This window comes from Thamnophis elegans, chromosome 4, assembly GCF_009769535.1.
Source record: "Thamnophis elegans isolate rThaEle1 chromosome 4, rThaEle1.pri, whole genome shotgun sequence".
Taxonomy (NCBI): Eukaryota; Metazoa; Chordata; class Lepidosauria; order Squamata; family Colubridae; genus Thamnophis; species Thamnophis elegans.
The window spans coordinates 86,998,167-87,021,743 of NC_045544.1; the positions used below are offsets into that span (position 1 = coordinate 86,998,167).

Sequence of the window (23,577 nt, forward strand, 5' to 3'; positions counted from 1 at the left end):
GGCTGAGAAGGCAAATGGGCTTGGTCGGGGGAGTGAGTGGACTGGAGCGAGCGGGCCGTTGCCCGGCGAGAGCCCCCTCCACTCCTCGCTTCTCCGGCTCCCATTCCCCGGAGCGGCCGCGGATGAAGATGGAACCTTAGCAACTGGGACCATGTCGGAAGCGACTCGAAGCCTTCTGCAGCGCTGGGGCGCCAGCTTCAGAAAAAGGGACCGACTTCGACTCCTGGGGCAGCTGGTGGAGGCGATTGACGAGTATCAGATGTGAGTGGGGGTGGAGTGGGCGGGCGGCGGCAGCTTCAAAGGGTCGGGCTGGCTGAAGAGGGAGCTGCTGAAGGCGAGAGCGGGAGGTGGGGAGAAGCCCCTGGGTGGGGCGAGAAGTTGGGGTTCAGGCTCCCGTGGGGCTGGGTGCGGGTGGGCGGGTCTGGGCGGAGCCACGACGGGGTGACCTGGAGGGCAGGCAGGCGCTACAAAGCCTCTGGGTGGGGCGAAGGGCAGCTGCAGGCGGCCGGGGGCGAAGGGGCTGCTCCAGGAACACCGCAAAGGGGAGAAGGGGGTTGTGCGAGGGTCCCTCTGGTCGTAAATACTTCGCGCTGGAAGGCTTTTGTCTGGCGTGAAAGGTCTATGGACGAAGGAAAGACTCTGTGTCGAGCCTACAGAATTGGGGAAGGGTCGCTCCCATCACTGCCCGTGTCTGCGTCTAAACATAAGATGCAGAGGGGAGGATGCTGAGGCTCTTGCAGTCGATCTGCATCTAATTGCTGCTTTGAAATGTAATGCGTTGGGGTGGGATTTTTTGGAAGATAAACGGCAACAAAATGATTCTGCTAAGGTTGTTATGCGGCTTCCCAGGCTCTGAACATTTTTTTTTTTTTTAGGTTGGGTAGCTTTGGGATATCTGACGCAAGTTTCGGCCTGGAAGCCACCTGTTGTTTCTAGATCATTAATCTGAACCTTGGATTCTTCAGGGTCATCTCTAGCACTACCGAACCAGATGTATAATGTTAGTACAAGTGGGAAGGAAGAGAGTCTGTGGCTTAATTGCTTCTGTTTCTATGATTTAGAATTGGCATTTGGTAGCTCTAGTCCATTCCTAACAATTGATAATAAACCTATGTTTCCATATAGTATTTGGCTAATTTTTATGAACTACCACATAGGATATGTTTGTAACATTAATAGCTTGTTAGGAAGCAATTAATCTATTGTCTATTGCCAAATGTTGCTTTTGAAAACTTCCATGGTTTCAGAAACCTCGTGTTGGAAAAGAATTAGCTGAGAAAAAGAACTTGGCTCTTGGGAGGAAATTAGTATTTCTTTGGCTTCTGACCCAGTATATATCATATTGAATAGTTGATATCCAGTAACTCTTTTGCTTTCAGAATGTACAAATTTGTTTTATTCCCAACAGGAAAGGATCCCACCCTAAATGGCAGTTAAGGAGCACTGTTGTATACTATTTTTTTGTTTGCTGAAGCTATTCCAAGACCTCCAAGACTAACATATTGTATGTTACAATATGAATGTACCTACTTCTGACTAGAGCATAGCGAGTGCACTTATAGCCCTGTTGGCTCAGAATTGTAAAATTATATTGCATGTGTCTAATAAAAGATCAGGCATTTATATTAACTTTTATAGATTAACAATAACCAGAGCAATTAGGAAACAAAAAAAAATAATGTGTTGCTTTAATTAAACTGTAGAAAGATTAAGCCCAGAGGGAAGTTACTAAATGTTTTAAATGTTTATAGCATTCCTTGCCCATTCAGTTGGAATGTGCAACATTGTGAAGTCTTGATCTATAATTGTATGCATTTCTAAGAGCTTTACTGGATCAAGGCCTAAGCTTCTATTATATAGTGTCATAATATGGCTAATCAGCAGTTGGTAATGTCTCTTTTCTACTGCTGATCTCTAACTGGAAATTTAAGAGTATTTTCATTTTGGTGGTACTATGGCTGCTGTGAAGTAACCATCCTCTGCTACCAAATGTGATGTTCCCGTGGGTCGCCATGAGGCCAATGTTGAGAAAAGACAGGAGACAAATTTGCCTCGGGATGGAGCGACCCGATGAGAGTCTGAGAGCCCCTTTTATTGAGATAGAACAAAGGCAGGAGGAGCAATAACATGTGATAGAAAACAGCCTGTACAGTACAATTTCTAATCTACTGCTCAGGGAAAGTTCTCTATATATATGGTCAAATCCTGGACGTCAATGGTAGGGCACATCTCAGAATGTTATGTTATTCCTATCAGATGTTATGCTTTCTAGGAGTTTGTTTTCTCCTGTGTGCTTCAGCGTGATTCTGCAGGCCCTAGTATGAATTGGGCCATGGAGGACACACACCTGCACAAGGAACTATATTACAACAGGGCTGCATCAACTAGTAGGCATTGAAAGCTATATCTCTGAATTTATCCAATTCCTTTTAAACTGCCTGTAACTGCTGGTCATTATCACATCTGATATTTAGCATCTGTATGATACTTAGATTTAAAGCATGGTCTCCATTACATTTCCTTAAACTATATTGCCTTATCAAAAGTGACACTGTTGTTTTATAAAGATCATATTTTAATTTACATGCTATTTCTGAAAAATAGCTAGCAATAGCATGGCAGTTAGACTTACATACTGCTTCATAGGGCTTTCAGCCCTCTCTAAATGGTTTACAGAGTCAGCATATTGCCCCCACAGTCTGGGTCCTCATTTTACCCAAGATTGCAACTAAGTAGTTTTCAATATAAAAACAAGCAACATAACACAGGTAGTCCTCAACATATGACCGTAATTGAGCCCAAAATTTCTGTTCTAAGTGAGACATTTGTTAAGTGGAATTTGCCCCATTTTATGACCTTTCTTCTTTGTTAAATTAGTATATGGTTGTAAAATGAATCTGATTTCCTCATTGACTTTGCTCGTCAGAAGGTTGCAAAAGATTATCACATGATTCTGGGACACTGCAATCATAAATATGAGTCAGTTGCCAAGTGTCTAAATTTTGATCACATGACCATGGGGATGCCACCAATGGTCGTAAGTGTGAAAAATGGTCATGTCATTTTTTTCAGTGCCAATGTCACTTTGAAAGTCACTAAATGAACTGTTGTAAGTCGAGAACTATCTGTACCAGTTAGCACATTAGTAACAATAGAATATTTATGTGATGAAAGATGTATGTATTAATGTCATTTAATATAGATTAATATAAAAATGACATGGTTTTTCCTTGCAAAATTGCAAATTATGCATAATTCCCAGACATCTTATAGTTGTAATGAATGAGCCAGTATTATTAACTTATTTTTTCCCCTTACATTTGAACATTTTCTTAAGTGAGGAAAAGAGACTGGTCCAAACAGCAAAACTAACAATTCTCATTATTATTAAGGTTGTGTTCTTAGAAAGCCTAGTTTTGATGCTAGGACCCTCAATAGTGGTTCCCCATTAGTAACTTAAATGTGAGCATATAAGACCATTTTCCTCTGAAATTCATGCAGAAATATTTTCAAACTAGTTTTAGTCGATATGAGTATACATATTTGTGAAAGAAAAATGAAATTTGGAAATGATGTTTGAAATAACTCTAGCCATTTCCAAGAAATACTGGGTAGTGCAATCATGTGGGCAAGCGTGGTGTTTAAGCTAGGTCCAAGTTGTACTTTTGCAGTTTGATTCATTGTGTGCCTTTGCACAAATTGCCATCTTTCCATATCAATTTTCCATCTTACAAAAAAGATTAGTGATTTGCCTCAAGATTTGCTAACAAAGTAGAGTGTCAGTAGGTAGGGGGACTTGTTAATGGAAAAATTAATAACATTTTTTTTAAAGTGATGAAAAAGTGATGAAGTAGTGGGTCATAGTACTTCAGATTTCATTCCATAATGCATTTGGAATATTTATGGAGTATTAATGTAGCATCTTTGTGTAATTCCTTAAAGTAGGGCATCGTTTTCTATGATTATGTAGCAGGTGCAGAGGATAACTATAGAACCCCAAGACACTCCTACTCTAAAGTGTTGCAGACTGGCATTATGCTTATACTCTAAGCACATTTTCTGAATTGTTTCCAAATTTATGTATAATTGATTTGATTGAAATACATATTTAACATATTGTATTAAGTTTTCACTTAAAGTATGACTGCAACATTCTATGATATTAAAATATTACAACACTTTAATATTGTCAATCTAAGTACAACTCAAATCCTTTTCTATTAGGCTAGATAAAGTTTTCTGTATAAGAAAGTTGAAAATATTTCTGAAAAAAATAATCTTTGCTTTCTATACATATATGTTTTTTTCATGACACTTTATGGAGGAAATGTCTAAATTCAAATGATTAAGAACTCTTTGGATTGATTATTTTCCCCCTGTATTATGCAGCTATTAGGAACTAAAAGATATCTGTATCTTGGCTGCCATAGCTTGCTGTTTATTTTTTAAAACCTTTTGGTATAACTAAATAATATGCAAATAAAATTAAGGCACTCATATTACATATCATTGCATTTTATATCTTTATAGGATACTTTTCTAAGTACTCAGAAATGAATCCCATTAATATTAATAGTGGGGCATGACACTTGCATCTAAATCAATAAAATATGCGGGAATTAATAAAAGAATATGTGGGATGTTCCTGTGGAACTTTTTGTATTAAATGTATTTTGGAAGGAGAACATTTTTTCTCTCAAAATTATAAAACTTCTCCCAATTGTCCATTTTTATGTTCAAAATTAAGTGATTTCTAACTACCATTGTTACTTTAAAGATGGTGTTTGGAATCCTGTGTGCCTGTTCTTGAAGTTAAGAGAGAAATTGAGATGGACACTTCCATTGAAAAATAGAAAATCCTGGATCCGCCCTCATTGGGTTCAATCCTTTAGTCCAGCTGCGACTATAAATCCCTCGTATAGATAACTTTTGTTTGCCTATTCTATACTTTGCCAACTTCCTCAAACTTGTTTAAGATTTTATATTCATATTGCCTTTTCTACCGTGTTTCCCCAAAAATACAACCTGTCCTGAAACTAACGCCTTGCACATTTTTCGTGTGGGCAAAAATATAACACAAACACACCCGAAAATAAGCCCCCTGGACAACCACCCCCCCTCGGCCAGGCAGAGCACTGCCTCACCAACCTAGCAGTATCCTGAAGTTGCTAAGCTGCGGGAGCCGGGTGGGGGGAAAGGCGCTCACATTGCTGGCACCTTCAGGATACCACTAGGTTGGGAAATGGCATTCTGTCCTGGCCAGAGGGAGGAGTTGCCAGGTGGCTGCTCCCTTGCAAACTAGCTACCGAAGAGCCGGGCACAGCCTCAGGGGCGAAGCAGCCTGGCAGAGTGCCATTCACTGACCTATGGGGTATCCTAAGGCACCAAGGCATGTGGTGCTCTGCCTGCTCCCAGCTCCCACAGCTTGCACCTTCAGGATACCCCCTAGGTCAGTGCATGGAGCTCTGCCCGGCTGGAGAGGGGGTTTGCCGGGCAGCTGCTCGTGAGCATGGTTACCTCATGGTGCTTCACCCCTGAGGCTGTGCCCAGCTCTTCGGGAGCCAGTTCGCAAGGAGAAGCTGCCCGGCAACCCCAAAACAATAAGCCCTCCCCCCATACTACAGCCCAAGGCCATATTTTGTGGGGCAAAAGAAAATAAGACCCTGTCTTATTTTCGGGAAACACCTTACATTATCATTGAGCATTGCTTATTAAAATACTGTGTTTCCTCAAAATAAGATGGTCTTATTTTCTTTGATCCTCCAAAATAAGCACTTGGCCTTATTTTTGGAAGGTCTTATTATTTTGAGGAGACGGTGAGCGTGGTCACCTCATGGCTGCTGCTGTTTTGCAATATTTGCGGGGAGGGCTATTTTAGCACATGCGCTCAAAAGCCCAATTGGGCTTATTATCCGGGGAGGTCTTATTTCAAGGAAACGGTATTTGTTTCTAGCAAAGTATAAGATTGTTATCTCTATTTCAAGTACTGTCTACTAATAAATGTGTTGAATAGAGATCATTTCCTCAAGTAGTTTCCTCTTAGTATTCTGAGCTTTTTGGTACATTGAAAGCCTATTCTATTCTTTGTCATTATTTAAGCTGCCTAGAGCAGGGGTGTCAAACTCGATTTCATTGAAGGCTGCATCAGGGTTGTGTTTGACCTGGAGGGGTGGTGTGTTTGGCCAGAATGGGTATGGCCAGCTCGATGTCACGCATGTCAGGGGTGCCTGTGGCGGCCCAAGCACTCTGCCAGCAAAAAGGGCTCCCGAGCCTTGTTTCCGGCTGCAATGGCCTCCTGCAACCATCTGCCAATGAAAACAGAGCTTCTTCTTGCTGTACATGAAGTTTAGAAAGAATATCATGATAAAATTTAGGAATTCCCTGTGGTCAACATTGAATACCATAGAAGTAGCTTTTCAAATCTCTATCTTTAGAGAAGTCTTAATCACTTTTTTTATTAGGCCATCCATTTGTGTTATAGAGGATTGTAGCAGATGTAAGGCAATAATGTTCATTTGGCCAAAACATTGTATGCTTTATTATTATTCTGCATGTATGAAACTCATGTTGGTAAATTTCAGTAGTAGTGGATGTTTTATGGAAGATTATTGCTGTTATTGCTGTTCTGTTTTGACAGTTGGGAGATTTTTTTTAAGGAACTAGGAATACATGTAGAAAATCATTACTTTTGGGATGTAACTCTGGAGGTCTCATAACTGGGTGTTTAAGGTCATTGAACATACAAACAAGTGAATATTTGTCTGTGATTATTGTTTGTGTATATGTAAGGTCAGGTCAGTCTTGACCCCTGTTGACTCCCTGGATAGTTGTTGCAATTTTTGTGGAAAGATTTTTCAGAGGTAGCTTGCTTTTTGCCTACTTCCTAGTGATGAGAGTGACCAGCCCAGAGTCATGCAGCTGATTTTGTGCCTCATGATCATTTGGTTTCTAGTCTGGTATCTTAACCACTACAGCAAAGTGATTCTTTGTGGTTAGCTAATGATATCAATCTTTGTTTTTTCCAGATTTTAAAACTTGGAGAGATGAAGCTTCTTCCAGGAGGCAAGCAAATAGAGATTTATGACTTCAGTAATGCGTCAAACAATGGCAATGGGGAAATAAAGTGGTGAAAAGGGGAAAGTGCCCTAAAACCCCACAGAATAGATTGAATTCTTGCTTGTATAATTTTTGAAAGAGCATAAAGTTCTAGATTACCTTAAAATGTTTATGCCAAATGTGTAGTAAAAGTACGTTCTGTTGAAATCAGTGGGATGTACTGCTTCGCTATTTGCTTTAAGGGGGGGATCAGCTGTAAAGCCAAATATAAAAGGATATATATGATATGTGTTGATCTTACATGGGTCTCTAAGGAAAAATAATTTCAACTGATCTGTCAGCTTTTATGCAGCAAATATATTTATATATTAAACACTATTAGCTTCAGGTGAGGGAATGAGGTTATGTTTGTTTTAGTGTTTCGATGAATCTCAAACAACCCAGTCTATGCATGTTAAAAATTAGGTTTGAAAGATCACATCTAGTCATGTCACCAGTTGCTTCATATTCCTGTCACCAAGTAGTTTTTTGGGTATCTGTATTGTAACGTTCCCAGTTTGGAAGAGGAAGAGATTTTTGAATATTGCGAGTTGTTGATATTGGGAGTAAATAACTTGGAATCTCAAGAAGTATAGATATTTATTTCCTTGTCAGATGTATTTCTTACATCTCTGTATAAAGCAATCTAGGATCAGCATCTAGATCAGCATTGCTTGTTATATGAAAGAATACTGTAATCAAATTACAAATGTGTTGTATTTGTTCACTTTTGTAGCAACACCACATTTCTACAAATCAGAATTGCATAGATTTGGGGGAAGCAGTTTTTAGGTAAAATAATGAAAGCATTAATGATTGACTTGGTCATCCATCTGTACTTTAATGCAGAAAATTTTCCTTTTTAAATGTATGGGATGGATTTAAATTTATAGAAGATGTCCTGCTGTCAACAGATTTACAAAGAGAGTGGATACTATAAATATACTGTTGTTTTTGTTTTGTTTATTTTGAGAGAATTGGAAAAGATGTGGAAAATTTGGATGCCATGGGCTATAGTAGTTTCTTTATTTACTTTTACTTTGGGCTAAGGGCAAGATCGCCAGGGCAGAATCTCCCTCATAGTCAATAAGAGTGAATATGCTCCATTCTCCATGCATAAAAAAGGATTATTAGGGGGTGTGGCATCATGACATATCGGACTTTTTTTCTCCTTTGCTAAACTGGGCGTGGGTGTGGCCAGCATGTGACGCATCTGGCCCATTGGCTGGGAGTGTGACAACCCTGGACTATTAGATCAGTAAATATTAAAAATCTTGTAGAAAATAGATAAATTGTATCTTCTTTATTTTATAGCTTCTTGGGATCAGAAGATACATTCTGCCTATTTGCTTAGTGTACTATTTAATTTATATCTCATAATGAGTACTTTTATAATTAGAGACTCCTTAAAGACCTTAAATTATTTGTTTTCTTTACCTCTCTCCAGATTAGCAAGACATCTACAGAAAGAGGCAGTGTCTCAACCCAACAATTCAGAATTCACAGAAGATCAAAAGGTACATAATGGTGTATGTCCACTTCATGGTGAATCTATTTTTAGAAGGAATGTTTAATTTGTTTCTTGCAGTCATTTATATAATTTGCTTGTGTCCTCTATGGTTTACAAGTGCTGGGCTTGTTTAGCACTTATCTGTATAAACTAAATTCAGAGGGTGAACTTAATACTTCAGTTCTTTAAAGATAAAAATAGCTTACAAAGGAACAATACCTATTTTACTGCATTCATATTCAATATAAATTATCTAAGAAGGTTATAATTAAACATTGTTACTTTTTCGTGTATACTAGTTATACATGCCTCCACTACACTAGGTAATACATTAGCAAGTGAATATGTGAAAAAAGTGTGTTCTGAAATACCTGTTCTACATCAACTTTACAAAGAGGTATATATCACTTTTGCTGGATTATTACACTTTTTAAAGAAGAACAATCTGGTTTCTTGTCCTGAAAGCTGAAGGCTAAATATTTCAGAGGACAGGTTGCCAGAAACACATTGATTCTTCTAGACAGGTTCTTCCATCAGGAATTAAAAGGCCTAATTTTTTTTCTCATAAGCATCTTTCTTTCATGCACAGACTGCCATTTCTTGCTACTCTATTCCTCTTATGTTAATCTGTTAGGGAATAAATAAACAGTTAAAATTCTGCCTCTTCAATTGTGGTTGAGCTTTGTCATTGATAAAATGGCTCTGATTAATATTGAATATTACTGGTGGGGTTTTATTCATATTGTTAGGCCTATTCTTCATCCTATGAACTCCTGCCCCACCCAGATCTAAACTTGTGAATTTGGAGGCTTTGAGGACACTTTTGAATGAGAGGCTGCAACTGGAAGGTGGACATTTTTTTCCTCCTCTCCTCTCTCCCCCTCCCGGTAACATGGATGGAAAGAGCCTTTTATTTATTCTCAGGCTTTGTAGGATCTCTGCCATTAAGTAATGAATCCTATGTGTAAAAGTATATGATGAGATATGAGAAGAGAATTTCCCTACCTTTAAAGTACATCCCACAAAAGACATGGATTTGTTCCTTTTTTATGGGAGATGGGAGTTTGTTTTACAGAATAATTGAATGCAACAGCTCTTGTGTTAATGTTGAGATGTAATCTCTGATGTATATGTTGGGCTGACCAGGAAAGTCTTCTTACTCTTTAGAGTAGCAAAATTATGGCGTTTAGATGAACTAAATACTCCCTCCCTCCCTCCCTCCTCCCATCCTTCCTTCCTTCCCTCGCTCCCTCCTTCCTTCTTCTTCCTATATTCCCACTGTAAATTTGACACCTTGTGTTTTTGGCACAAAGCTTTTTTTCTTTTTCTGGCCATGTGAAATCATAAAAATTCAGTTATACAGAAAGTATTTTATTTTAGAAGGTTGTTCTTAAAAACTGATTTAAGTTTCTGAAAAGATAGAATTTCATTGAAGCTATAAAATTTTGCATTAAATCTGAAATGTGTTTGCTTGTTTGGTGGTAGGTTACAAATCTAGTGATTAAGGAATTTGTAAGGTTTTTTTAGAAAAAATATGAAGTTGATATAAAGATTCACTTCGTTAATTTAATGTGTTTATTAGGTATTTTCATTAGTGAACAGTGAAGTGCCTTGTTGGGGATAGGATCACTTAGAAAAACATTACTGTAGCTGAGTCTAGCTGTAGTGTTTTAATTTTTTTAATATTTGTATTGGGTGCGGTTCCTGAGAACAGTTGTGAATAATACTTTTTGGTATCTTGCCACAATTCAGAAGAGGCTTTTGCTTAAAAAAGTTATCTCTAAAACTTTCAAGAAAATGTGTACAGAATACTTTTGTTCTTCAATTCTCAAGTGCCTTTTAATATATCCTAAAACTTTCTGGTTCATAACAAAGAATAGTTGCCAAATTCAAGGAGCAATAATTTTTTTTAAAGGCAGAAATACAATCTGCTAAGCATACTTGCTAAACTGGAAAAGGAAAGTAGGCTGAAAGCTCAATTACTTTTGCTTTATTGTAAGAGATAAGTGAGTGAGAATATGATAGAGGAGAATAGTATCCTCATCCTTACTGTACATAAATGAAAGTTTCTACTTTCATATATATATAGAGAGAGATTCACAGTAATGTATGAACATGTATGTCATCATAATGGAGTCTGCTAACTGTATGGCATTCTGTTTCCAGACCTTTTATATCTGAAGTTGCATTTAAAAATGAACATATTTATGCCTGAAGTGGGAACACAGGAAACTTCAATGTGACAAGCAGTTTTTGGGTGCAGAGTCTTGATTTATGTGTTTTCTGCCTGTAGAAGCTATGTCAAGGACTTGGTTTTCTTTTTTCTGTTTTACCTACTGGGTTGCTGCTCCCTCAGCCATACTGTATATCCTTAACAGTTATTTTTGTTTACTTTCATATAAAATATTAATACAACAGGTAGCGTCAAAATCTATCTTTTCTGTGTTGCAGAAAACTTTAGCTAAGATTGCAACATGCTTGGAACTCAGGAGTGCAGCTTTGCAGGTATAATTCTGGTTTTACCTGTGATTACTGGTTTCTTTATAGGTTTCATTAAATATTAAAAGCTTAAAGAACACCTTTTTTAAAAACGTGACTCAGGGTCATGTATTCTACTCATCTTTCTGTTGTGTGTGATTATTACAATGTCTGGGTCTAAGAGAATAGAAAAATTAAGCAGTGGCTTATAATACGAATCTTAAAAAAGAATTTGACATTGCAATATAAAATGCTAGTTTATACTGGTTTCTCTAATCTTTCTATTGAAGCAACTTGAAAGTTATAATACTGTTATCCTTTCCCTATCTTCCACTAAACTATGTAATATTCACAAAATATTATTGCCACTTGCATCCCACCAAAGAAAAAATATTTCCCGTTAGCAAAGGTTATTTTTTTTAATTTTCTTATATTTTTAATGAAAATTTTGAAAAACAAACTTTTACAATATTTCCTTCCCTCCCCCCCAAGCCCCCCAACCCCCCCCCCCCCGACTTCCCAGAACCAATACAGGGTATAAATCTTTAACAAAAACAATCTAAAATACACTTAAAAAGAAAAAGATAGTTAATAACGTCTTTCAATTGAGCTTTAGCTCCTCCTTGCTAGACTAGCTCTAGACAATTTATATCATTCCTGGTATTTAATCATAAGCTATCTGAAATTTCTTAGTCCCATATTTTTGAGTGTAATCAGTCCATCTTTTCCACTCCAGTTTAAATCTCTCGTTTAAATGGTCCTTAAGATATGCAGATATTTTAGCCATCTCAGTAGTTTTGTTACTTTCAATGTCCATTCTTGAATAGTAGGCAAATCTTCCTTCTTCCAGTATTGCGCCACCAACAATCTAGTTGCAGTTATTAAATGCAGAATCAAATTAATCTCTACAGCTGTACAATCAGTAATTATACCTAACAAAAATAACTGAGGGGTAAACTTTATCCTTTTTTTTAAAGAACATTTTGCATAATCTACCATATTTTTATCCAAAATGCTTTAACCTTTTTGCAAGTCCACCATATATGAAAATATGTAGCATCCACACAATCACATCTCATCCAAGGTTTATTTTGAAGCTGGTCAAGAATGAGTATGAAATCTGGCTGTTCATATTATTTATTGTAGCATTAACAATATATAACCATATTCCAATACAACTGCAGAAAGGTAGAACCAGAGCAGTGTTTTTCAATTACTTCGCTCCTTTCCTAATGGATGATTCCAGTCAGCAGGACGGGGAGGAGAGGAGTTTGTGGCTGCTCTCTTGTGGAATGCCCTAGCGGTCACTTTCCTCCCCTTCCACCAGCCTCTCTCTTTCCACTTAACATTTATAAGTTATTGTTATATATCAACTGATGATCTGGGATCCAGCATCATCAATGGACTAAAGATATTCAGCTTGATATCATTCTCCCAGGTCAGGCTGGTCATGAAGTACAATCCTCTTGGAGACTTTGAGATTCTGGATGGGAAAGAAGAAACTTAAACAGAATTACTGTTTGTCCATCAAGGCTCTCTGTCTGCTCCAGTGGTACCTCTATAATGGGTCCTCCTGGACTTGTGTTTTTTGCTGGAACAGCAGGTAGAATTTCAGCAGGTAGTCAGGGAAGTCTTTGCCTAGCTTTGAGTGTTCCACTAGTTTTAGCCCTATCTGGGCTAGGAGGACATTGCTACAGTGACTTGTCACTTGTCACCACCTGTTCAAACTATTGCAATGTGTTCTATGTGACTCTGCCTTTAAAGACTACTTGGAAGCGGTAGTTGGTTGAAAATGAGGCAATCTCTGCCTTCTCCAGTAGGAGCACATTATACTAGTGCTATGGGATCTGATATGGCACCAGGTTATCAGCAGGACCACATTCTTCCATTGCATTTGGCCCACTACATTTGATGTAATTGAAAAAAACTGCTAATGATTCCCCATTTTAGGACAGTGAAAGGAACTGAGGTTTGGAGGCACTGGTCTTTTGGACCACTGGTCCTAGTTCAAACCAAGTTCATCTGAGGTTCTGTGAACCATGAAGTCACCTTGATTAGGTTAATAGGCGCTGTGCGTGTGTGTGTATGATTTATACTCAATAAGATTGTGGAATTTTTAATTATTTATGGTTGCACATTTTTATCCTTGTAGACTACAAAACTGCCACTATTTAACTGTTGTAACTCACTAGTATATAGCAATGAATAATAATTGTAGATGTTAAATGCTATTTTTCTTGTAGTCTACACAGTCCCAGGAAGAATTTAAGCTGGAGGATCTGAAGAAACTAGAACCAAGTAAGTATTTCTCTTACTTTAATTAAAAAAGTATTAAAGGAATGCCCACCAGAAAAATGGATTTTATAATCTCTATAACTTCAGATTTTATACAATAGAGTGCTTTTTCCTTGCAAATAATTACTTTATTCTTCAGGAAACTCACTATATATCTTTTTTATATTAGTAAAGTCTTAAAGGTTCCTGTGTCTATTCCATTTTACCCTGGAAAGAAGTCTTTAGAATATAGTCTTTTCCAATAGTTTCTGCAATCATGATTGAGTTTTTTAGTAAAAGAGGTTGGGACGTTGCTATCAGAATGGGTTAATTGGCAAAAGGATTGCCATAAATTGCTTGGGGGATCATTGCCTGAGCTTTATTGGCAGATATACTGTAGGAAGTACTATCAGTTGTTTAATTATCAGCATTTGAGATATCTGTTTTTCCTTTGTTGGCAGAGATTGTTCCAACTGGAAAAGCAAAAGGCATGGAATTTATTTTGCCAATAGCTTAGAAACATAATTTATTTTTCCAAGTATTTGTACTATTGCTATGAGTTTATTATATATACACAGACACATACAAATGTACTTGGTATAAGTGAGAACTATCATTCCATGTATTTCTTAATTGCATATGAACTAATTTGTTCCTGCACAATATCGGCCATAGATATTGTCTGTCTTCTAAAGATAAAATGAATTGTTTACAGGGTCAGTATATTGCCCTCAACCATCTGGGTCCTCATTTTATCAACCTTGGGAGGATGAAAGGCTGAATCAACCTTGAACCAGTGAGAATCAAACTGCTGGCAGTCGGCAGAATTAGCCTGCAATACTGTGTTCTAATTCCTGTGCCAGTATGGCTCATATAGAAGTCTCATATTTAACATTTGCTAATTTAAGTAATCTTAATGTATGGAAAAATATAATTACTTACTGCTTTCTTACTATGACTATAAGGATTAAGCCCTACTCCTTTTATATAACTATATAGAATTTTGATGGTAATTATTATTGTCTTTTCTTACAGTCTTAAAAAGTATTCTTACCTATAATAAAGAATTTCCCTTTGATGTTCAGCCTGTTCCACCAAGGTATGGAAACATTGCATGCAGAAAGAAACTATGTAGGAAATTGCAAAATTTCCATATGTCAAAGGGTCAGTAGATTTTACCAGTTACTGGATCCTATAGCTCTTTATTGGTGTATTTCAAGTTTTATTATATCTTTTGTAAAAGAAGTTAGAAGTCACTTCATTTTTATACTGTTTTTCTATAGCTTGTTTTCTGCACTCCTTTCTCTGAATTTCTCATTAGTGTTTCTCTTTGTCTATCCTTCTTTCTGACTAATTATGTTTGTTCGTTTTTGTCTTGTGTTCTATAAAAAATGTTGCAAAGTTATATTTAAAAAAATGCAAAATATAGACCTGCAGAATGTAGAAGTTTTGAAATTAAATTCTAAGCTTCTGATACTTGAATGGAGGCCATAAATATAGGTAGTCCTTGACTTACAGCCAAGATTGAGCCCAAAATTTTTGTTGCTAGGCGTTAAGTGACTTTTGCCCCATTTTACAACCTTTTTTGCCACAGTTGTTTAGTGAATCATTGCAAATGTTAAATTAGTAATACAGTTAAGTGAATCTGATGCTCCATTGACTTTGCTTGTCAGAAGGTTGCAAAAGGTGATCACATGACTTCATGACACTGCAATCTCATAAATATGAATTAATTGCCCAGCATCTGAATTTTGATTACAGCAGGGGTATCCAAACTTGGGAACTTTAAGACTTATGGCCGGTTGAGAAATTCTGGGAATTGAAGTCCACAAGTCTTAAAGTTCCCAAGTTTGGACAACCCTGGATTACAGAATTATGGGAATGCTGCAATGGTCGTAAGTGTGAAAAAGGCTCATAAGTCACTTTTAAAGTGCTGTTATAACTTCGAATGTTCACTAAATGAACTGTTGTAAGTTGAGGACTACCTGTATTCCCAGTATTATATTCCAATATACTGGCAATTCCAATCCAACTCAGTTTTCAGTTGCTCTATACAATACAATACAATAGCAGAGTTGGAAGGGACCTTGGAGGTCTTCTAGTCCAGTGTTTTTCAACCACTGTGCCGTGGCACACTAGTGTGCCGTGACATAGTGTAAGGTGTGCCGTGGGAAAAACACTTTATATATAGTCAATATAGGCACAGAGTTAAATTTTTTTAACATTTTCTAATGGTGGTGTGCCTCGTGATTATTTTCTTGAAAAAAGTGTGCCTTTGCACAAAAAAGGTTGAAAAACACTGTTCTAGTCCAACCCACTGCCTAGGCAGGAAACCCTATACCGTTTCAGACAAATGGCTATCCAACATCTTCTTAAAGACTTCCAGTGTTGGGGCATTCACAACTTCTGGAGGCAAGCTGTTCCACTGATTATTTGTTCTGTCAGGAAATTTCTCCTCAGTTCTAAGTTGCTTCCCTCCTTGATTAGTTTCCACCCATTGCTTCTTGTTCTACACTCAGGTGCCTTGGAGAATAGTTTGACTCCCTCTTCTTTGTGGCAACCCCTGAGATATTGGAACACTGCTATCATGTCTCCCTAGTCCTTCTTTCCCTTAAACTAAGCATACCCAGTTCCTGCAACCGTTCTTCATATGTTTTAGTCTCCAGTCCCCTAATCATCTTTGTTGCTCTTCTCTGCACTCTTTCTAGAGTCTCCACATTTCTACATCGTGGCGACCAGAACTGAATGTACCAAGGCATTATGAAGTGGTATTAATATTTCACATGATCTTGATTCTATCCCTCTATTTACGTAGCCTAGAACTGTGTTGGCTTTTTTGGTAGCTGCTGCACACTGCTGGCTCATATTTAAATGGTTGTCCACTAGGACTCCAAGATCCCTTTCACAGTTACTACTACTGAGCAAGGTACCACCTATACTGTACCTGTGCATTTCATTTTTGTTGCCTAAATGTAGAACCTTACTCTTTTGGCCATTGACTTTCATTTTATTAGATAGTGCCCAATGTTCAAGTTTGTCAAGATCCTTCTGTATCTTGAGCCTATCTTCTGGAGTGTTGGTTATTCCTGTCAGCTTGGCGTCATCTGCAAATTTGATGAGTTCCCCATTTATTCCCTCATCCAAATCATCGATGAAGATGTTGAAGAGTACTGGGCCTAAAATAGAGCCTTGGAGTACTCCACTGCATACTTCTGTCCATGTAGATGCAGTTCCATTGAGGACTACACGTCCAGTGCGGTTGGTCAGCCAGTTACGAATCCATCTGGTGGTGATGCTGTCTAACCCACATTCTACTTTATCTAGTAGTAGGTTATGGTCTACTTTATCAAATGCCTTATTGAAGTCCAAGTAAACTATATCGACGGCATTCCTCTGGTCCACTAATTTTGTCACATTATCAAAGAATGCAATAAGATTAGTCTGGCATGATCTATTTTTGACAAACCCATGTTGGCTTTGTCTATTACTTTGTTTGCTTCTAGGTGTTCGCTAATTCGTTGCTTGATTATTTTTTCCAGAATCTTTCCTGGTATTGAGGTCAGGCTGATAGGTCTGTAGTTTCCTGGATGTTTTTTTTTCCTTTTTTGAAGATGGAAACCACATCAGCTCTTTTCCAGTCCTCTGGTAGTTCCCCGGTCCAGGATCTCTGAAAGATATAGTTCAGTGGTTCTGAGATCTCGTCTGCCAGTTCCTTCAGAACCCTGGGGTGTAATCCATCCTGTCCTGGTGATTTGAACTCATCTAGGGTAGACAGGTGCTCACTTACCATTTTTTCCCTATTTCAATTTGTGTTCCTAATCTGATTTTTGTGGTGGTGTTTTTGATAGGTTGGACTGTTTTATCCCTTTGTGTAAAGACAGATATAAAACATGAGTTAAATAGTTCTGCTTTCTTCCTGTTGCTTGTCACCTTCTTGCCACTTTCTCCTAGCAATGGACCAATTGTTTCCCTTAACTTTTTTCTTGTTTTTAACATGTTGGAAGAAGCTTTTTTTGTTATTTTGTTATTTTTTACTTTTGTTTGATGTTTCCCTTTTTAAAAAGAAAATATTAGCACCTGGTGAAGAGGAAGATTTAGAATTTGAAGAAGATGAGGAGGAAGGTGGAGCTGGACAGGATCTCCAGATGCATTTCCTGCCAGAGTCCCAGGTAAGAGGCCAAACTAAATCAATGCAGTTATCCAGAAGGGGAAAAATGAGAATGTTAGAATTACAGTTAGCAACAGAGAATGCAAGGACTGGAAGGGACCTTGAAGGTAATCTAATCCAGTCACTGACCAGTACAGGAATTCACACTTACAGTCATCTAGCCACCACTACCTCCTACTATTAGTTTTTTTCTGTTATCCAATTAAAATCTATTTCTTGTACTTTAAATCCATTGTTTCTAGTTTTGTGTTCTGGAAGTTTTGCCCCATCGTCTGCAGATATTTGAAGATAGCTGTCAGATCTCTGTAAAGTTTTTTGTTTCCAGGTTAAACATACCCAGCACGTTCAAATGTTCCTCATAGATTTTTCTTTTCCAGGCTCCTTTTCTCCAACCATTTGCAGAGTTGGGGGGGGGGGAATCTGCAACTGGGTGTTTGTTTGTTAAACCTCTTTCTGAATAAAAGCAGGTCAGCATGCCCTGCTGGAGTGCCTATGTGCTAAGATTTTATGAGATGCCATTATTGTTAGCTGAACTAAAATTGTTGTCCCTTATCATCTGGAGGTAAGGTGAAGGACAGAGAGCAAAGCAAACATGGAGTGTTCGTAGAAAAGCCTGTCCAATATCAAGAACACTTGCTTTCTCACTCCAAGCTACTTTTTCCTTTTTTTGGATCCTAATTTTTGATAATTTGACTTAAGTGCCAAATTGATTGCATGAAAGTTAATCCGGGCTACATGCTAGCATGGATAAGGCAAAAAAATGAATTTTTTTTTTAAAGAGAGGGACTCTATGTTGGTGAATATTACCTTTCTTCTACAATTCCCCTCTCCCACCCGAAAATATACCCCATTTAACATCATGGTTTCAAAGTAGCCCCAGTTGTGCATTTTAACAATTCTTTAAAAAGCTCTGGAAAGGAAAATCTGTTATTTGCAATACGTTGTTGATTAAAAAAAAAGGTGCCTCTTGAGGCTTGAAGTAAAAGCCTGATGTCGTCAGGGACATTTCTAGTCATTCTTAGCCACTGGCTGGAGTTTTCAAACTTGATTTAAAAGCTTGGGGATGTGGGGGACATGAAAGCACTAAAATTGACCAATTTGGGACAGCAGTAAATGGTTTTTAGGAAGTGTCTGAAATAAGTGACATAGTTCAATCTGACAGTAGCCTTCTGCCAGTGAAACAGCACTAGTTGAAGTCAATACCACTTGCTTTGTACTAACCAAATGTATTCAAGAGGACTGGTAAGATGTTTAAGATCTTATGAAGCTAAAAGAGGAAGAGTTGATAAACTTTATACTGGTTCTGTTGAAAGTCCATTTATGTAATGTTAGATTTAGCACAATAATCCCTTTCATTACATTATATGATAGTCACATTTTTCTACATTGCCATGTCTGAAATAGATAAACTTCCAACATAAGCTTAAGTTCCAAGAAATCCTGTTTTGGGATATATTCATGTATTACACAAGTGGACTTTTCCCATGAACCCGCATGCATCATTCAGTTTCCAGATAAGAATAATTGAGTACAATCCTGACATAAGTATGCCGATTAAAGTGGAATAGAATTTTGTAATAGTTGAAATGCCATGGTGCTGAGATAATGCCATTTAAAATGAACTTTTTGATAGCTTACTCATTATAGTACTAGATTTAGGAGACTGTTTTGCTGACATTCTAGCTTCCATTGAATGTACTTCATTGTACAATCCGTTTCTTTTCACGGATCCCATATTGCATTATTTTGCTGCCTAATCATTCATGGTCTTGTCTTATCTTCTACTTGCACGGCTCCATTGTGTAACCATGTGCTACATCATTCATCTAATGCAGGAGCCAATGAAGGTATGATAATGTTCTAATGTTAAAAAGTTGCTGTTTATTAAGATATTGTTCTTATTTTATTATTTAACATTGTAAATATGAGAACTTTTTTATGCTAAAATCTGTCATCTACCTCTTCCCCTCCCCCCAAATAATGGTAGATGATGAATGCCCATCCTATATGCACAGAATCGAATTGTACACGTTTTTGAATTGCTTTTGATATGGAGAAAATCAATCTTTAAAAAAAATCAGTTGGCAAGTATGGAGATTGTAGAAAGTTTTTTCTATCACAAATGCAAGCTTACTTTAATACACTATACTAGTTCATGCAGAGATGTACTCATGTATGTGACATACCGTGTATGTCAAGAGTGGACAGTGATGTTTGGACTTAGTAGCCAGTGGATTGTAGAACTTGTCATCTAGAAGACTAGTTTGGCTTTTGTCTTATGTTCCAACAATGGTGCTACTAAAGAACATCCGTTACACCATTAAAGAAAGCAAATGTCCCTTTTAATAAAAAAAGGTTGTATGGTACCAGACTTTTGCTGTGTTTATGTTCACAGTAAAATTTAAACATTCTAAGTTTGAATGTCTTTACCCATGTCTCACCTCTGAATATATGTATCGTTAGTTAAATACCATAAGTCTAAAATATCTGAAAGGTAATTGCATTGCCTATCTCTGGATTGTGGGGGACTTTTGACAATAATTCTGCATTTGGCTTTGACTCTTCAACAAATTGGTATTTAGCAAGTGGTTTTAGTCTAATATATTCGAAAAGAAAAGCTTTATATCTACTCTTGGCTCCCTCCAAGCTGCTAACTACTTGTCTTGTCATGATGCATATGTTTCCATGTTTATTTGCTTGTGCAATTCAGCTGACAAATTATTTGCACAGAGAATTTAGATAATAGTTCCTTGACTCTTCTTGTTCAACAATGAAAAGGATCCTACTTTTCCAGGCTGCTGTAATATACAATCAGATCATATGACTAAATTATGCCAGAGATTGTGTCTTATGATATTGTTATCATATCCTTCTGTTGACAGGATTAATAACAGAGAGAATGAAAGTATTAAAAATGCTGAATGACTTTATTATTCTGGTCTATTTTTCCCTCAGGTACTTTATTACCCAGATTACCATCTGAACCCGGGATGACATTACTAACTATCAAAATAGAAAAAATTGGTCTTAAAGATGCTGGGCAGTGCATTGATCCCTATATCACAGTTAGTGTGAAAGGTAGGTATATTTTTCTTAATTGATTTGGCTAGCCATGTAATTTTGGTCCTTTTTATCCGAAATTAGCTAGAACTGAAGTGGCAAAATATTCCACTAAGCAATCAGCATTTAGAGTTTAAAATATGACATTTTTTTAAGGAGCCTCAGGTAAAAGTTGAGTTTGTCCTAAGTCTACTTCATTTCTGTTCATGAAATGTTCCTTTAGACTTGACACATGGTCAAGTCTCTATTGTAAATATCAAATATTTTATCACTTTGGAAAGCATGTGTCACCTTTCTCAGAGAATGTGCACTAGGAAGGCCAAATAGGTGACGTTACTTTACTATAATCACACCACAGTATTGTTTACTCATGACCACTACCATGTTTTTGGAAGTGACATTCCTGTAAGGAATCTTGTGTAAAGATACTGTTTGAACTGTTTACAAAAAGAAACAATATTTTTCTTTTTAACACTTAGACTGTTAGATCATGAATGTAATGACACTGGGAAGTACTCCTTGTTCAATATACCAAATGTCACAACAGTTTTCCCCTGTTTAATGCTTAAATTTTATTCTTGGGACAGATCTCAATGGGATAGATCTTACACCTGTACAGGACACCCCAGTTGCTTCAAGGAAAGAGGACACTTACATTCATTTTAATGTGGACATTGAAATTCAGAAACATGTTGAAAAATTAACAAAAGGTTTGTTGCATGAAGATTCGAAAATCATTTGAACTGCGATCAATAGGACAAAGCATAATTTAGATCAATAACTTGGAGAGAAGACAGTTGTGCTATCTCCAGAAAAATGTGGTTATCCCATAGTGCCTTAACCAAACTATTCAAAACTTGTTAAAGATGTTATTTATGATTTGGGATGGGGGCAGATCAAAAGACAATGGCTTTGAAGTTCTTTAGTTGATTCTTTGCAAAGGTTCAGAATCTTCAGTGAGGATCATTTTTCTTCAAGGCAGTTCTAACAATATTGTATTAATTATGCTAGTCAATAAAGAAGTACAGTGATATAATTTGAAGAGTGCTTTAGATTTTTTTTTCCTCCTGCCTTTCAGGTGCAGCTATTTTCTTTGAATTTAAACACTATAAACCCAAGAAAAGGTTCACCAGCACAAAGTGCTTTGCTTTTATGGAGATGGATGAAATTAAAGCTGGACCAATTGTTATAGAACTGTAAGTAAGTGTTGCATGAAACACAACAAACAATGCTTTCCAGAACATCTGATAAATTCTTTCAGATCAGTCATGGTTGGTCAGAAACAAAACTTGGAATGTTTTGGTAGTCCCAGGCTTTTTGGTGCAAATCAAATTAGAGGTGATTTTAATGGAGCAAATATGACAAAATTATTATGTGATCTTCTGTGACCATCAGTGGCACATGGGTCCATCCACCTGCCTCCTATCTTCTCAGTATCTTCTCTCTCCACTCCAGTTGCTGCTATCTACATGTCCCATTCCCAAGAAAATATCTTACATACTGTTGTACTTTCCCCAGAGCTTTATATTTCAAGCCATATTCAGAACAAAACATTTCTGTTTTATTCCATGTACAGCCAAACTTTGAGTTTTACTTGAGGTATGGACTGCCCAAAAACAAAAATTGCATGCATATCTCTAAATGTCAGTAAATTTTGCATAAAGCAAGCATCCTTATTTGCTACTATACAAATGGTTATGGTTAAAAGTCAGGAAAGTAGTGCACTTCATTAACTTTCTTCCTGAATATGAAGAGAAATGCTAAGCTTCCATAATGCTTGATTTGTAAATTATGATGACTGAGCAATATCTTAGCTTTGAACCCAAATAAAGTGTGCATGTTTAAAAACTCTAAAGAAGAGTCCCCCCCCTTCAAAATGTAATATTCAGAATAGATATTCAATTATGTTTATGATTCTGAAACCATTTTAACTGCTTTGGCTTAATTTAGAAGAAAACCGGTACACAGAAAAGTGAAAGAATGTTTATCTGAATAATTAGTATAGAACAAATTTTGAGACAGTTTTATACCAAACAAGTGCCACTGAATTTAAATGGGACAATAATTGTGGAGGTACAAATTAGGATTAAGAATTGTATTCTTTTTACCTAGCTTTTCAAATTATACAAAATCCTTTTAAGTAAGAAAAGAATCATCTGGGGTAGGTTCCTAAACAGCATTAAGATTAATTCTGATATTTACTATTCTTTATAATCATAGGTACAAAAAACCCACTGATTTCAAGAGGAAGAAACTTCAGTTGTTGACCAAGAAGCCACTTTATCTTCATCTTCATCAAACACTGCACAAAGAGTGACTTTTGTGAACTGAACCACTTGCCACAAAATCATAGTAGCTGCATATGTAGCACTTGTCTTTCAGGAGGAAGGAAGAATTGGATGCATTTACCTTGTGGTCACAAATGACCATCAATGCTGCACAGCAGTGGATCAGCAGCCACACTCTGCATCCAAGCCAAGTCTCTTTGGAATGTATATTTTTTATCTCAGATGTTCCAAAGTGTGTTGCAAGTTTTTCATAAATGGGCCGGTTATTAAATTCAGTTCTGTAACTTGATTTCTACAGTTATATCAGAACCCTTAATTAAAGCAGTTGAAGAATCCTCATCTGCCGAACCTTAATACAGCAATAAAGATATGCCAGTATCAAAAAACGTTTAACGTATCATTTTATTAAGTTCATTAAATTTATAACGTATTATTATCATTTGAGTTTAATTATATAAAACTTCAAAAGACACTTCCACCACACACCCATGTTGCATCCATTATTTTTTTAAAAAAACCTTGTTTTTCTCAAGATTGGAAATTACCAGACATAAAATGAGTTATGGTTGTTCTGAAAGTTAGTAAACTCGTTACAGTTGGACTTCAGCGTACAATGGCAATTAGGCTCATAATTGCCATAGCTAAATGATTCAGTAATATAGTTGTGCAACGTCACCCACCTTGCTTAACAATGGCAATCCAAG

At 37.0% G+C, this 23,577-nt stretch overlaps 1 protein-coding gene across 1 annotated transcript; it reads left to right on the forward strand.

Annotated features, from left to right (window-relative positions):
* Nucleotides 1-13: 13 nt before the first annotated feature.
* Nucleotides 14-23,259, forward strand: AIDA (axin interactor, dorsalization associated). Its single transcript, XM_032215654.1, is given in 12 exon segments — nucleotides 14-261; nucleotides 8,543-8,612; nucleotides 11,057-11,110; nucleotides 13,327-13,381; nucleotides 14,393-14,456; nucleotide 14,521; nucleotides 17,422-17,488; nucleotides 17,491-17,526; nucleotides 20,481-20,603; nucleotides 21,173-21,295; nucleotides 21,664-21,781; nucleotides 22,806-23,259. Coding segments are annotated over 12 exon segments (918 nt in total). The 5' UTR covers nucleotides 14-151; the 3' UTR covers nucleotides 22,903-23,259.
* The last annotated feature ends 318 nt before the right edge of the window (nucleotides 23,260-23,577 follow it).